General features: G+C 56.9%; 1 protein-coding gene across 2 annotated transcripts; it reads left to right on the top strand.

Annotated features, from left to right (window-relative positions):
* Positions 1-47: 47 nt before the first annotated feature.
* On the top strand, positions 48-15,521 carry KLF15 (KLF transcription factor 15). Of its 2 annotated transcripts, none has more exons than XM_066246174.1 (3): positions 48-259; positions 4,808-5,902; positions 14,282-15,521. In XM_066246174.1, the coding sequence occupies exons 2-3, from the start codon at positions 4,833-4,835 to the stop codon at positions 14,448-14,450; spliced, it is 1,239 nt and encodes a 412-aa protein (XP_066102271.1). In that variant the 5' UTR covers positions 48-259; positions 4,808-4,832; the 3' UTR covers positions 14,451-15,521. The 2 variants fall into 2 exon arrangements, with proteins under 2 accessions (XP_066102271.1, XP_066102270.1); XM_066246173.1 differs by lacking the exon at positions 48-259 and adding an exon at positions 3,618-3,882.
* The last annotated feature ends 830 nt before the right edge of the window (positions 15,522-16,351 follow it).

Consider the following 16,351-nt stretch of genomic DNA (forward strand, 5'->3'; position numbering starts at 1 on the left):
GCCGAGCCTCCTGCGAGCCTTCGCTGCGCCCGCGGCGTCACGTGAGCCGCGAGGAGTGAGCGCCCAGCGAGCCGCCGCGGGCGAGTGCTCCGCCGCAGCGAACTCGCGGGCCAGCGGGCGAGCGAGCGAGAACCGGACCCGCGGCTCGGCTCGCGGCGGCCGCCGCCGGACCAGGATCCAGACCGCTGCCTTCAGCCCAACCCTCCGGGCCTCAGGACCGCGGGGGCCTGGCCACCGGCCGGGCGTGAGCCAAGTTCAGGTGGGAGAGGCGGCGAGGCCGGCCGGCCGCGGGAACACTGCCCCAGGCGCCCAGGGGGCTGGCCGGGACGCGGTGACGGCGGGGAGGGACGGGCCCTGGCCGGCTCCTGGGCGTGTGTCGGGCGCCCGCGTCCTTGTCCCGGGCTCCACGAGAGCGTCCGAGGAAATGTCGGTGCAGGCTGACCCCCGCGCGGGCCGCGAGGGTTGGACAAGCCGGTAGGAGAGTGACCGCCAGTTGCCCACTGGCGCTTCCTGGCGCGCGTCCGGGCCGCCGCCTGGGCGTCTGGTCCCGCGTGTCCGCGCACGCCTTGCAGGCCTGTCCTTCCATATGGCGGGCGCCGGCGGGGCCTGGCCAGAGGACCGGGCTGGCGGACGTACTGGCCTGCGGGGTTGGAGAGGCGGGGGACGGAGGGGCCCGTTGCGGAGGGGTTACTGTCGGTCAGCCCCCGTGGCCTGCTGGGGAGGGGCGCGGGCCGAGGGCATGGTGCCCTGCGGGCAGCGCTCCGGGGCCCTACCGAGGGGTCTGAACGGGCTCCCCAAACAACCCCTTCCTTTCCCATGCACGTTCACGCGCGCACGCGCGCGCGTCGGCACCCACGCTGGCTCCACGCACAAGTACGTCGCGGACACACTCCCGCACTGCCACACCGCCCGCCGCTCACCACGCCCGCACACGCACAATCACAAGACATAAACTCACGCCCCGTCGCGTACACTCGCACCGTTCACACGTCTCTTAGTACGACCCCTCGCTCAGTCTCCTGGCCCGTTGTAATGAACACTAACCGAGAGGTGGCTTAGGGGCAGCGGTGGCGGGGGCATAAAAGAGGCCCCTCCAACCCTTGCTGGCCCTCCGGTTCCCTCTGTCCTCCCCACTGTGGTGGTGTGCCCTGTGCAACCTCTTTCCGACTCCCAGTCCCATGTCCTGAGCAAAGGGGAGCTGTTTTCTAGCCCAATCCCGGGGGATGGTGGTGACAAAATTACGAAATGCCAGAACCCCTCAAATCAAATCCCTCTTCTAAGGATTAGGTGGCTTGTGAGGCTCCCCGGCCACCTTACAGGTTCGAGGACACCAGGGGCTCGGTGACTTTTGGGCTTGTCCGCCGCGCGGTTAGCGGGACTTTTATTTTGAAGGCCACCCTCCCTACTTGCCACCCCCGTGATTTGCAGGCTGACCCAATGGCAAGCCCTTGGCCAGCACTGGGCTTGTTATCAATTACATGTTGTTCCTGCAGCCGCTGTGTCCCCGGGAGGATAAACAGCAGGCCTGGCGGGCGGGGTGTTGGGGGGGGGGGAGGAGTCCGGTCGCCAGCCTGGACGGTGCCGGGAACAGTGCGTCCCCTCCCCCTCCCCCTGCACGCAGCCTGCGCCCCTGGCCTTGCCACGTGCTGCTGTGTTTTAGAGGCGGGAGCCCAAGCCGTAGCTGGCTCTGCCCTGGTGTGCCCTTTCTGAAACGCCATCGCCCTGGGCAGTTCCAGAGCCCCTTAGGAGGCTCTCAGAGCCCCAGCAGCCCCTTAGGAGGCTCTCAGAGCCCCAGCGTCCAGCCCTGCATTAAGACCCTGCTCCTTGACTCGGGTGGGTGGTTCTTCATGAGTGCTGTAACCCCTACTCCTTCCCTGGCTCCACACAGTAGCACCTTTCACTCAATCAGCAAAGTTTTCCAGGTCCTGTTTTAGACTGAGATATAAGGTGGACTGGTCAGAACAGCTTATATTCTAGTGGGGAGGTAGACAGAAAATAAAGTACACAACCACATGGCTAAGATAGTTTCCCCATGGCAACTTCTAGGAAGAATATGATGTGGGATGATTTAACAGAGAATGGTCAGGGGAGGCCCCCAGCAGGAGAGACTTCTGAGATGAGATAGAAATAAGTAAGGTACTTCCTCCCTCTTGGAGTGCTAGGAAAAGAGGGATTCACAGAGGAGGCAACCAGGGTGGTGGCCCCAGGCCCATGAAGCTGGTGAGCTTAGTACACAGCTAGTGGGGAATGGAGCAGGTGGAGGTGAGATATGGGAGCGATGAGCAGGGCCGAGGTGTTGGGTGCCGGGTGCTGAGAGGAGGCTGGGTCACATTTCCTTGGGACACTGTTGGAGGTTTCCGCCCACCCTATCCTATTCTACTTATTTTCTCACTCTTTTTATATCATTTCATCTGTGAATGTCACAGTTTATATCTGGAAAAGAAGAACCTCCTCTAAAAAGAATATACCAACCACAATACTATCATCACACTTAAAGATATTAAGAGTAACTACTTGATATTATGGAATATTTAGTTGGTGATCACATTTCAGGGGAGAGTTTTAAGTGGGCAGGAACATGATCTGATCTTCCCCTTCCTGCCAGTCATGGCCTATTTTCAGGTTCTAGGAAGGCTGGAGTCCCCCAGACTCCTTAACATCACAACAGAAAGGCAGAAAGACCGTATGTTCTCAATCCTAATGGTTGGTACTGACCATCTCTGTGTGCATGACAACCTTATAGTAAATGCTCAGCATATGTTAGTTCATTGGACTCTTAAAACAACCTGGGAGCTCGGGATTGTTGGCAGCATCCCCACCCAATAGACCAAGACAGACATAGAGAGGTTGTGCCACCTGCCCAAGATCAACTGCCCAGCTGATACGTTGCAGAGGTGGAGCAGAAAGCCCCTGCTCAGAGGTGGGTGAATGTGGTGAAGAAAGTCGAGGGCTAAGTGTGGGTTCTGCCCAGCCTCATCGCCCTTTATGTTTTCTGGCACTTTTATTCCTTCTTAGCACCTGATCTGGTGAATAGTGCGTATTTCAAAATGCCGAGTTTTAAGTCCTTAGATGAATATTTCAACCAAAAGCCGAACATCCAGGCAGAACTGCCCAGGAACACTCAGACTTGCCAAGGGCATGCGCCTTGCTCTGTGTCCTGGAGCTGTGTGAGGCTTCCCAGCTGAGTGGGGAACTGACAGGAAAGGTCCGGGCATGCGCCTTGCTCTGTGTCCTGGAGCTGTGTGAGGCTTCCCAGCTGAGTGGGGAACTGACAGGAAAGGTTCGGGGCCGTCGAAGGCATGGAGCAGATGAGGAAACTGAGATTTGGGAAGAGCCAGGACTTGCCCAAGGTCACTGCTACTGCTGATTGGCCCTGGGAGCTCTCTGCCTGGGGCTAGGCCTCTTGACTGGTGGGCAGTGCTGAGGCCAGTGCCATCTGTGACCCTGGAGACAGAGCATGGCGGTGGGTGCAGAGGCGATGCCAGGCGGCAGAGAATCTCTGGCTTCAGGTGCAAAATATTCCCAACCTTAATACACACCCTGCCGTGGTCACTGGGTGGGGACAAAAGTCCACAGAGGTGGCCCTGTCACGGCCTGACACTGTTGACTTTCCTTGGACACCAGACCTAGCGTGGCCTTCAGAGGGGTCAGCTTTCCCCTCTCCTCTCTGTTGACATTCTCTGAGCTCCTCCTGGGCACCAGCTGCTACACGGGAAACGGGGGACACAGTGGACATCCTACAGCCCAGCCTGCCATTGTGGAGGGCATGGTCTAGTCAGGAGACAGGAGCTAGCTGGCTCTTACTGAGGCTGAGTGCTCCATGGGTGCAGGCCCAGGGGGTCCTCTCTACGGGCCCATTAGGCGGTTGTGAAGTCACATGAGGTAAGATCTGTCCCAGCACTCTGGGTCCACCTCTGCTCCCTTGAGTTCTCTCAGTGGGCAGGGCCTTGTCCTCCTGGTGGTAGCCTCAGTAAAATGTCTGTTTCTTTAGGCTTGTCCGTTCTCGCTCCTTCCACACAGGAGGCAGCCCAGCTTAGAGGGGCTGAGAGCTGGAGGGTGGATGGGCTGCCTGCTTTAGGTGGGGGAAGAGGACCTGCAGGGCTGGTGCAATGGCTACAAACTAGACTTACCTAATTAGAATATAAACTGTCCCATTAAATTTGAATTTAAGATATAGTGATTTTTTAATATAAGCAAGTCCCATCCAATGTATGTCCCAATTGGGACATACATTAAAAATTGAAAGTTCTTTTTTTAAAACCTGAAATTCAAATTTAACTGGGCAGCCTGTATTTTTATTTGCTTAATCTGGCAACCCTATCCAAACCCCAACAACACGGGGTCAAAGGACAAATGGTCATTCTTCCTCCCTCCACTGACTCAACAGGAATGAAGCTGAGGTCAGATGTCCTCAGAATCGCAGCAGCTTTGACTGGCTGGACAGGGTTTCCTGACGTTGGCTGTTCGGAGGTGCAGAGAGCCTCCTCCTGGACCCACTTTCCTGCTCACAGGCACTCACACTCAGTCATTCACAGACACATGCGTGTCCTTTCCCAGAAATGTTCTGGAAAACGTGTTTGAAAGCAAAAGCACCCCAGGTTGTGCAATGGCCTTGGAGAGCACTCTTGCAAACAGGTGGTGCAATTTCAGAAAACACTTTTGCCGATAGTGTTATCCTGGGTATGGATGGAGGCAGGATCCAGGCATTTGGCAATGGGAGGCTTTGGGCAGGTGGGGGTACAGGCCTTTGAAGTGGCCAGTGAGTGTGCTGTCCTCCTGATCGGCCCTCTGTTGTCCCTCCCTGTAGTCACCAGTGGCACGGCCAGGCCAGCATGGTGGACCACTTGCTTCCAGTGGACGAGAGCTTCTCATCGTTGAAGTGCCCAGTTGGTTATCTGGGAGATAGCCTGGGAGGCGGGCGGGCGTACCACATGCTGCCCTCACCTCCCTCAGAAGACGACAGTGACGCCTCCAGTCTCTGCTCCTGCGCCAGCCCCGACTCACAAGCCCCCTGCTCCTGCTACAGCAGCGGCCCCGGCGCTGAGGGCCAGGACAACATCTTGGACTTCCTGCTGTCCCAGGCTATGCTGGGCAGTGGTGGCTTCAGTGGCCTCGGAGCCAGCGGCGGTCCTGTGGCCTGGGAGGCCTGGCGGAGGGCCCCAGCGCCTGTGAAGGGGGAGCACTTCTACTTCCCAGAGTTTCCTGTGGGTGACTCGGATGATGTCCCAAGGCCCTTCCAGCCCACCCTGGAGGAGATCGAAGAGTTTCTGGAAGAGAACATGGAGCTGGGGGTCAAGGAGGAGACCAACAACAAGGACTTGGAGGCCTGTGGCCAGTTCTCGGCTGGGCCACACAGGAACCCCCTCCACCCGGGCTCTGGGGGGAGAGAACGCTGTGCTCCCCAGCCAGGTGGCGCCAGTGCAGGTGACGCTCAGGGCCCAGGCGGGGGGCCTGCCCCCGATGTCCCCGTCCCCTTGCTGTTGCAGATTCAACCCGTGCAGGTGAAGCAGGAGTCGGGCACGGAGCCCCCCTCCCCTGGGCAGGCCCCAGAGAGCGTCAAGGTAGCGCAGCTCCTCGTCAACATCCAGGGGCAGACCTTTGCACTCCTGCCCCAGGTGGTGCCCTCCTCAAACTTGAACGTGCCCTCTAAGTTTGTGCGCATCGCCCCTGTGCCCATCGCTGCCAAGCCCATCGGGTCAGCGTCCCTGGGGTCCAGCCCCACCGGCCTCCTCATGGGCCAGAAGTTCCCCAAGAACCCGGCAGCAGAACTCATCAAAATGCACAAATGTACTTTCCCCGGCTGCAGCAAGATGTACACCAAAAGCAGCCACCTCAAGGCCCACCTGCGACGGCACACAGGCGAGAAGCCCTTTGCCTGCACCTGGCCTGGCTGCGGCTGGAGGTCGGTATGATGGGTGGCAGGCTGGGGGGTGAGTCCTGCCCCTTATCTCTGTTCTTCTGGGTGTGTGGCCAGGGCTGAGTCTTTGCCATTAGACAAGACCGATTAGGCTGGGTAGAGGGGTGGCCAGGGCCAGGCCAGAGCTAGCATGGCTGCTCATCGGTTTCCTTGTTCCTCCTGCTCACTGAACCAGAACACAGCTGGTCTCCAAGGAAGGCTTGTTGGGGCTCATGCTGAGAACAGGGGCGCTGAGTCAGGGCAGAAGGGCTGTCATGGTCCTCACAAGCACAGTTGAGAAGGATGGGGCCTAGGCTGTGTGCCAGAGGGGGCTCTGAGCACGCATGCGCTGCTCCCTGTGCTTTGCAGCACCCAAAGGATAAGGAGCACCCGTACTCCCCTCTCAGTGCTGAGTAAACTGAGGTGCGGACTTGCCAAGGTCACACGGCTTTGTAAATAGGATTTGAACCCAAGGGGTCATATCAGAGCAGTCACGTCCTTAAAATGCTGTTTTCCAACCAGAGGGACCAGCTTTGCTTACAGACGTCCCTGGGCACGTGGGCTGGGCCTGGCCCTTCCTCTCTCAGGGGACCTAGAAGGGTGGTGGGGAAGCTGCAGAGGCCAACCACAGTGAAGGACCCAGCTGGTGTGCTGATCCAGAGGTGGGAGACTTCTTCCAGGCTCTGCTTGGTGTGGCACTGTGGGGAAAGCTGAGGGGCTGAGGGGCTCAAAGGACGGACTCTTTCAGGCTCACCCAGCCCTCAGGCAGCATAGCTGTGAGGGACCTGTGGATCCCCTCCCCTGGGCCCTAGGTGCCACTCACCATCTCTGGGAGGACATGTCCACCATTTTTTTTGAAAAGCAGGCAGCCAGCCAGGAGCTTGAATGCTTGGGGTGCCACAGCTGGGCTTTCCCCAGTTTAGGATGCCCACCTGCCAGAATCTCTGGCCTGCCTGGGACGATGGCTCACACTACTGGCACGTCTTTGGGCTTTGCTGCTGTGGCTATTGCTACATGAGTGAGTGTGAAAGAGCGAGGTGGCATGTTCATCTGAGAGCAGGGCTGGGTCTTGCGAGAGTCTGTGTGACTGTGTATGCACATATGGATGCATCTTGCTTTTCTCATGTGTGTCTGTGTGTGCTACATGACTATATGTGTTCGTGTACCTTGTCTGTGCATGTGTATCCTTATTGGTGTGGGTCATATGAAGCAGTTTCCAACTTTTGTGTTTTGGTTAGACCAGGGGTCCCCAAACTATGGCCCGCGAGTGGTATGCAGCCCCCTGAGGCCATTTATCCGGCCCCTGCCGCACTTCTGGAAGGGGCACCTCTTTCATTAGTGGTCAGCGAGAGAGTGGTCCTGGAGTACTGTATGTGGTGGTGTTGCTCACGTACAGTACTACTTCCGGTGACATGGGACACACGCGTCAGCGTTCCGGAAGCACATCATATCACTTGTTATGGCTAGCAGTGACAAATATGGAACCGGACATTGACCATCTCATTAGCAAAAGCAGGCCCATAGTTCCCATTGAAATACTGGTCAGTTTGTTGATTTAAATTTACTTGTTCTTTATTTTAAATATTGTATTCCTGTTTTGTTTTTTTACTTTAAAATAAGGTATGTGCAGTGTGCATAGGGATTTGTTCATAGTTTTTTTTATAGTCCGGCCCTCCTATACTGTCTGAGGGACAGTGAACTGGCCCCCTATGTAAAAAGTTTGGGGACCCCTGGGTTAGACTCTTGTCAGAGAGCTTGTGAGAGTTAGTCCCAGGCTGGGAGGTGCCACTCCTGGAGTCCTGGCTGGCCCTGGACAGGGGCTGTGACTGGAATGTTGGACATGATGCTTGCAGCCCCTTCCCATGGGAGCACAGAGATGACCAGGGAAGAGACTTGTCCCAAATCGTGTCTTGAGTTATGGAGGCTCTTTCTGAGTGCAGGAAGCCCCTGCCGCCAGTGCTTCGGCAGACCCACAGGGCTTGCGGAGACCCGTGCTCCCATGGCCCTGCGCTGGTGCCAGTGCGGGCGCCGCACACCTGTCTGAGCCTCACGCTGCAGTCCACCAAGGAGCCCACAGGTAACAGGTGCACTTGTAGGGCAGCTTGTGAGGCCTGATGCAATGGCATGTGTCTAGTGTTGGGTGGGCAGAGCTTGAGGCAGGGAGGAGGCCAGAAACATGAGTCTTTAGTGGGAGATGCTCAACTGCAGAAAGGACAACTACTGAGTTGCCTTGCGTGGGCGCAGCTGGTGGCAGTGGCTGGAAGCCCCAGCTCTGGTTAGCCTCCAGCTTATTGTGTGCCTTCAGGGTAGTCTCCCTGCCCAAGCCTCAGTTTTGTCATACCTGGGCCAGGGGTTCAGGGGTGCTCAACATCAGTGCTATTGTCAGAGTCTGAGGGAGGAAGTTGTTCTGCCTGGCCTTCATGTGGACAGTACCCCATCTCAGAGGTACCCCAGACTTACAGAGACTCCTCTTGGATGCATTCTCCTCTTGTTGGGGAGCAGGCTGAGAGAGGTTGGGAAGTTGGGTTGGCAGACCACTGGTCTGACTCTCATGATGGGTTCATCTTCCTGGGTGCTATGCCCTGGCTGCTGCTGTTGGCAGATGGCCCCTCCAGTTGGGATAGGGCTGGGTGGGGCCACAGAGGGGAACAGTGTGGTCCTTGATCAAGGCCACCCAGTTGGTCCACTTCCCCAGGAGGAAGGGACCTACCTTCTTCTAGGCTGTCTCAGAAAGCAGACAGGACCCTCAGCACAAATTGTATCTTAAGCCCTGGCTAAGTAGCTCAGGTGGTTAGAGCATTGTCCCGCTATCCCAAAGTTGCGGGTTTGATTCCCGGTCAGGGCACATACAAGAATCAACCAATGAATTCAAAGTGCATATTAGGGAGGCAGATCTCAGCCCCTGACATGGTGGCCTTATGAGGTAGTGAGTTCCCCGTGGTAGCAGGTATGCAAACAAGAGTGGGGTTTATGAAAGGAATTCAGCTTTGCCACTATTATCCTTTGGCAATGGTCACCATCAATAGGGTTTACTTATAGGGAAAAGCATGGTGGGTGCCTGGCATGGTGAGGTCCCTGTGGAGTCAACCCTGGAATCATCCCTGCCTCCAGCCACTCACAGGGCTTCAAAGTGCACCTCTAGCTTCTCCCAAGTTCCTCCAGAGTGGGGGCTGGCGTTGATGGGGGTCACACGTGGCAGAGGCACTGGGAACCTAGGGTACCGCTTCTCAGGAGGGCTCTTTCTCTGAGGACCTGCGAGTCCCTGGTCGGCCTTCAGGGATCCTGATGCCCTAGGATGTACACATGACAGGCATACCCTTTAAACGTGGCCATAGCCTTCAACAAGGGGCAGGCTGGAGGGAGCCCTTGCCACAGTCAGGCAGGAGGTGAGTCCCAGCCTTGAGGCATCTTGGTCTGGATAGAACAGAAGTAATGATGATGAGGTGTCATGTTGATTGACCATTCACTGTGGAGCTAGGCACTATTCTAAAGTTCTCAAAGATGGAATCCCTCCCACAGGGTACACTTGCTTGCATACCTTCTGCCATGGGGAACTTATTACTTCATGAAGTTACGCTGGCCTTGATGTGTACTTTGGTACACTTACGCTCCTGTCCAGTCTTCTCATTCTGGTCCACAGGCCTGCATAATCTGCTCTCCGACCTCCCCTTTTTGGGGCAGACCCCCATTTGGGTCCAGGCCCTCTCTGTGCTCTCTGTCTTCAATGCTGTCCCCCCACTGGTGGCAATAGTTGGTCTTATGATGGCCTCTGCTATGTTCTGCACATGTCACAAGCATGAGTTCACTGAGTGCTCAAATAGCCTTGGAACATACAGGCACCAGTTTGCATTTTACAGAGTGGGAGATGGAGACCCAGAAGCCTGTAGGGAGAGAGCTAGTGAGTGTCTTGCTGGGCGCACCCCCCGACCGCACCTCCGTGGACCCGGCCTGCAAGCAGTACCGCAGGCATGCCCCTCCCACACAGACACTGCCGCCCTGGCTTGGCCTTCCCCTCCTCTTCGCTCCCTGCGCACCTGTTATAGTAACGGTTGGTGTCCTCTCTTCCCCATCAGACCATCAGGTTTTCAGGCTATGCCATGGGTGAGGGCGAGAGCTAACAACAGCAGCGCTGGTTACAGTAGCTCCCGATGTGCCCTAGGCACTGCTCTGAAGGCAGCGCAGTACGTAACTCACGCAATGCTCCAGGAAGTGCATGAGGTGTGCGTTAGTATGTTGTCCCCATTTCCCAGAGGAGGAAATGAGGCACACAGTATTCAACTTCTTCATGGCCACACAACCAGTAAGTGGCAGAGCCAGGAGTCCTCCTTGAGCTGGCTGCCCCCAACCCTTCCAACCCCAGACTGAGGACCTCTCCCCAGCCCCTCTGCCAGCCTCCAGTGGGTGTGGCCTGCTAGAGTGTAGCGACCTTCACCTTCAGCTGGTCTTTGGGGTGGCACTCCTGCACTCTTGCTTGCCTCTCTGTGTGGGGAGCTTCCCACTACCCAGGCTGCCTCTCTTCTTCCTGCTGGCCTTGGTGAAGTTTCCTCTTCCTCCTACCAGGCTGGTTCAGGTCCTGGCACTGTGTCCTGTATCCTTTGTGTGATGAACAGTGTCCCTCCCTGACAGCTAGCTCCCTGTTGTGACTTGCACAGGTAACCAGCCCCCACTTTCTTCTGCTCTTGGTCCTGAACCCAGTGTCCCTGGCCCACCCCCTCTTGGAGCGTGGTCTGGCACCCTTGACCAACTGAAACCACTTTCCCTATTCTGAGCTGCCCGCCTGGGAAGTGGCCGCTTGCCTGCCTTCCTAGAAGTTTCCTTGCCTCGCTCTCCGACACAGGCCTTCTTTGTTCCCTGCAGCAGAACACCCTGTTCCAGAATGGCCAAGCAGTTCTGTCCGAAAGAATCCCTTCCTGCTACAGCTAATATGAATATTAATAACACTCAGCAGCCCTGTGTGGCAGGTACTGTTGTCATTGCTCGCAGACACAGGAGGCCCAGGAAAGGGGAGTTGCCGGCTTGAGGCCACAGAGCCAGGAGGTGGCAGGGATAGGGTTCAAGCCCAGTGGTCCGGCTGCTGGCCTGCTCTCTTGGCTCATGTCACTGCTGCCCCTACTCAATGAGGCATTCTCTGACGCCATCGCTGCTGTCAGCAGAGCCCCCGAGTATGGTTGGGCAGGTTGCACACGGCACAACTCTAGGTTCCGTTCCCACTGCGATCCTTGAGACTTGACTGTACACTTACGGCTTTCTTGCTGATGGAAAGGGTGCCTTCACACAGAGGTGCTGTGTGTACCGGTGGTGGTGCCGATGTGTGTATCCGCTGCTCAGGAGAGTCACCTGAACCTCTGTGCTTCCTTGTCCTGGATCTCAGCAACACAAATTGGAGTAACCACCTACATACTCCAAGCCCTTACCAGAGACCAGGCCCTGTGCTGAGCTTTTTGCTAATAACAAGAGTTCACAATTATTGGATGATGGCCGTTACCTAAGCACTGCTATAAACACCGGGTGACTTTCACAATCCAAGGAAGCAGATCAATCACTTCCCTGTCTTCAGGTGGGGAAATTGAGCCCCAGAGAGCTTGCCACCTTGCCCAGGTTCTGGTCAGTTTGTGCCTACAGAGGCTGCCTCTTAGCCACCTGAGCCCTCTCTGTGTGGCCCCCAGGTCCCCCTGGTGCTGCTGTTTGGGACGATGTGGGTGAGGGTATGAGGCAGGATCTTCTGAGGATCCAGTTCCCAGGGACGGGGGCCCTTAGATCACAGGAGCGAGCCGCGGGAGGGGACTTGCAGATGGGTGCGGCTTCCTCTCAGGTCTGGCTTTCCCTGGTGCTCCCATGGTGAAAGGAGCCCTGTGGCCCTTTGACCTCTGAGAAAAGTTTCTTGGAAGGTGGACAAGAGTCCTAAGGTTTTCATTGGACAAATGAGAAAGGTGAGTCCCAGGATGGTCCTTCTGTTTGCTCAGGACCCCACGGGCCTCCCGGTCGAGGGGGGACCCGAGCAGAGCCTGCCGCTCTTCACTGCTGTGTGACCTGGAAACCTCGCATCCTCTTTGAACCCTTACTGTGGTATTGTCAGTCTGACGGGGCTGTTCCTGGCTCCCTGGAGCACAGGGGCCCCCAGTGCCTGATGACCAGGAAGGCTCTGGCACTGCCCAGGGCATTTCTTGTAGCTTTCTGCTGGCCCCTGCCTTGGGCAGGCCCACCTGCTTAGAAGCTGTGTGTGTCCAACATGCCGGGGGCATCTAGCCCTGGCCCAGAGCACAGGTCCAGGCTCTGACTGCCAGGGCTCATTGATGTTACTTTCCTGGCACAGGGCTCCAGTGCCACATGCTGCCCAGCCAGGCTCTGTGCATGGCCAGGCCTCTGCAGCCACCAAGGTGGGCAGGATGTGCAGGGAGCTATGGCCAGGCCTTTGCTCGGTCCTCAGTTGCTCTGTCTTGCCGTGACTCTGGTCAGTCCCTCATCACTCTGGGTCAGTTTCCTCACCTGGCAAATGGACCAGTTGGTCTTCCTTTATTCTGGAATATGCCGAGAGCACTGATTTGTGCCCACCACGAGGAGTCCTCGGGGTGGGGTGGAAGAAACCTAGTTGTGCTCTAGGGGCAGGGCCCTGGCCACCAGGGTTAGCTGATCCAGGCTGAGGCCTTTGTCTGCCTTGCCTCCATACCTGCCTCCACATCTGTCTGCAGGCCCTCCTGCTGCCCACCTCAGCCTTCCCCAGGACGTCCTGCTGGGCCCTCCTGCTCCTTTGCAGGCTAAGGGATCTAGACCTCCACCCGCAGGGTCAGGTCAGAGGTTGGCCATCACCCCGTACCAATAAGCTAAATTGGGGACAGCTGTTCCAGGGGCACCACCTAACCTACCGGTTTTGATGTGGCCCCAGGTCCGAGAAGGGGCTGTTGGGCCTGGCATTCCTGTGTGTGAGTATGTGTGCATGCATTTGTTCATGCGGGTGCATGGGCATCCTGGTGTGTGATGTGTGCAAGTACGTACATGTGTGCACAGGCGGGAGTGGGTGTCGTGTACATGTGAGCGTGCACACACACAGATGTGTGTGAGTGTGGATATGTGCACACATGTGGGTGCACGGGTGCACTGACACTCGAGAGGACTGTCCCTGTGACCGCGCTCCACCTCCTGTGGGTGCTGCTGTGTCTGCTCTTTCATGTGATGCTCTTACTGGGCCTCCACCACCCACCAGGTGGACAGATCTGTCCTCGTGGAGATGATGTTTTAGTGGCACAGATTGACATTCAGCAAAAAGTTGACAGTGAATTTAAAATTGCAACAACTGTGGCAGGAAGGAGGAGAGAGAGGTGCATTGGTTGTGGGAGCCTGGAATGATCAAGCTCTGAAGGGCTTTCCTGAGGAAGTGACATTTAAACTGGACTGGGAGGGATGGGGGGGAGAGAACAAGAAGGGAGGGCGAACATTCTGGATAGAAGGAACAGAAATGGCAAATGTCCTGTGGCAGGAGGGACTAAGGGCAGGTCAGTGTAGGAGGGGCACAGAGGAGGAGAGTGTGTGTACGAGGAGGAGGGTCTCACTGCCAGGACTGGGGTGTAAGGTGGGAAGGCCTCAATCCCTGAGGTCAGTGACAGCTGTCTGGGCCTGAGGTCCAGCTCAGTGCTTACCCCTGCCGTTAGCAGCTGCTCCTTCCCTGTGGCCTCTGGGCTGTGGGAACACCTGCTCTGGGCAGGCTGGGGCCAAGAGAAGGAGGTGGCAGAGGAGCCACTGAAACCCTCAGAAGGACTGTGTAGGAATGCAGTTTTGTTTGGGGACACCTTAGGGGGCCCAGTGTTTAGGAAAGCAGGGCCCAGGAGTGGGGTGGGGTTCTGTAACGGAGGCCAGGGGAAGGAGCCGGAAGCCCCTGCTGAGGGAATAGGCTCCTCCCCAGGCGCACTTTCTCTAGCTGGGTGTCCCAGTGCAGACCTGCACAGAAGCCCCGAGTTCTCATGTGAAGGGAGAGCGTGGGACACAACCTCAGCCTGGGCAGGTGGTCCCAGTGCCTACTGGGAGGGGGACATTGAGGTGGAGATGGTGAATAAGTCAGGTCTGGCAGGCTTGAAAGCCTGTCCCAATACTCACCACCCTTCTCAGGCCCAGATGCATGCGAATGGCCCGCTGTGCTGGCAGAGCTTTTTATGGGTAATTTGTGCCATCTTGAGGGGCACAAGGACAAGGGGAAGGGAACTGGGGACGGTGGATGTTTGCTAGTGAAGTCAGAAGCGGTAGGGTAGCTGAAGCAGCTGACAGCGCCCTGGGGTCCGCTGCTGGCTGGGGGGTGGGGGGTGCCGGTGGTGGTAGTGTGTGTTCGCTTGCGTGCGTGGGAGGGGCACAGGCGGGCTGGGTCAGCTGGCCTCGCTGACTGTTGTGTCCCCGTAGGTTCTCCCGCTCAGATGAACTGTCCCGGCACCGGCGTTCGCACTCAGGCGTGAAGCCCTACCAGTGCCCGGTGTGTGAGAAGAAGTTTGCGCGGAGTGACCACCTGTCTAAACACGTCAAGGTGCACCGCTTCCCCCGGAGCAGCCGCTCTGTGCGCGCTGCCAACTGACCCCGCCCACCCACACAACCATTACTGCTGCCACCAGCCCAGCCCATCACTGGGATCACCCAGATATTTTGTAGCAATAATTTATTTGCCTCCTTCAGAGGAACGTGACAATGTTGCCAACTCATGAGCCTGGGTTGGTGTGCGAAGAGAGGGGCTGGCCTGGGAGGCAGGAACCCAGAGCCCCGCGCCTGCTACCTTTCCTGGGGAGACCCAGCTCCTGACCTGGAGGCCGGCCTTTGTGCCTTTGAGCCTTCGTGCCTTCCTGTGCAGCTGCTGCAGGCCTCTGCTGCAGTGTCTGGGGACCTGGCCCTTCTCCCACTGGGCTCCCTGCCTGGGCCAGGGTCGGCACTTTATTGCCGGGGAAGATGAAATGTGCATTTTGAAATGCCAGTTCCCACAGGGAGCCACATTGGGAAGAAGGAAGTAGGCCAAAAGTCGTGGGCTGCACTGTGGTGTGTAAGTGGCTTTGTCCAAGATGCTTTGCTGAGCCTGACTACCAGAAGGTATGGGCAGGGCTGTTAGTGGTGTAGGACCTGGCCTCCTGCTGGCCGCAGGATTAGGGTGAAAAGGCCCCTCTGTGGTGGGCAGACAGTGCATGTGCTTCAGTTAAATGTGCCGGGCAGGCAGATAATGCAAGCTAGCCCCAGAGCGTCTGTACTCAGTGTGGCTTACCCCTCATCCTGTCTCCAGACGCCAGCCTCTGGGGCCAGCTTTCGGGAGGAGAGGGGAACAGGCTGTGCAGCATGTAGGAGAAGCGGATAGAGCCCCCCAGTCCTGATTTAGAAATGCATTCCTTACTTTGTCTAGAAATTAATATCAAATGAACTAGCTTGTTCGGACACGTTTATTTCGCATCCTATGAATGTATGTAAATAAACTGTACATAGGTACATCTACATAAAATATCTTTTAATAACATCAGCATTTGTGTAAATTTGAAATTTAAAAAAATCTATAAAGCTGGTGTACATATGTTACAATTATGTATATTTTTTTGGTCCTTCATAAAAATATATTTACTTTGCCAATAAAAAGAAAAAATAACTCGATAACGTTACGATATTTATGCACTGTTTTCCTCTGCTCTGCCAGGAAACGGGGATGCTTCTGGGCACCGAGTCTCAGGGGACTTTGAGGAGAGATACAGAGACACCTTTTGGGTCAAACCCCTGGCCCAGCGGCGCAGGATTCCCACATGGCCCCACCTGTGGGCTGGCTGTGGGTTTCTGCTTCTCCCAGTGTCCCAGAGGGCCAGGAGCTCGCTGCTTCTTCTGCACAATCTCACATCCAAACCCTGTTCCAATGAGAAGCCACTGCAGGCCCGGCCCGGCCCACAGGGGTTACCAGGCCTCTAATGTGCTGATGGAGACCCTTGTGCGGCACTTCCTCCCCTCCATGCAGTCCACCAAGGGTGTATTGTGCACTCACTGTGTGTGCTGTGCTGGGGGGGCAGGCCCCCCCTCAGGATTCTCCGAGGAAGCGGCATATTCCCGCTTGCATGGGCGGTAGTCAACGGAGCAGGAGACCTGACCAGGCAGGCTGGTGTGGGGAGTGGACGACAGCCTCCGCCCCGCCCTTCCCAGCTGCTCAGAGCTCTGGAGAGACAGTGTTGTTCCAGACTCCTCCAGACACTTTGTCTCTCTGGGCACTTGCGCAGTTGGGGTTTGGACCCATCCGCACGGCCTGGTGGGCTGGGAACTGGGCGTGGCGGGGGCCAGAGAGGAAGGAGAGGCTGTGAGATAGGCGTGGTGGGCAGGGAAGGCCAGACTCGGTGGCCGCAGTTCTCCTGTTGTGTGAATTGGGAGGTGAGGACCTTCCAGAGGTGAGTGCCTCCCCAGGAGCTCCATGCAAGTCAGGGCAAGTATTTCTCAGTGACACCCTTGGAGAATGGAATGGGCCCC

Source organism: Saccopteryx bilineata, chromosome 11, assembly GCF_036850765.1.
Source record: "Saccopteryx bilineata isolate mSacBil1 chromosome 11, mSacBil1_pri_phased_curated, whole genome shotgun sequence".
NCBI classification, from domain to species: domain Eukaryota; kingdom Metazoa; phylum Chordata; class Mammalia; order Chiroptera; family Emballonuridae; genus Saccopteryx; species Saccopteryx bilineata.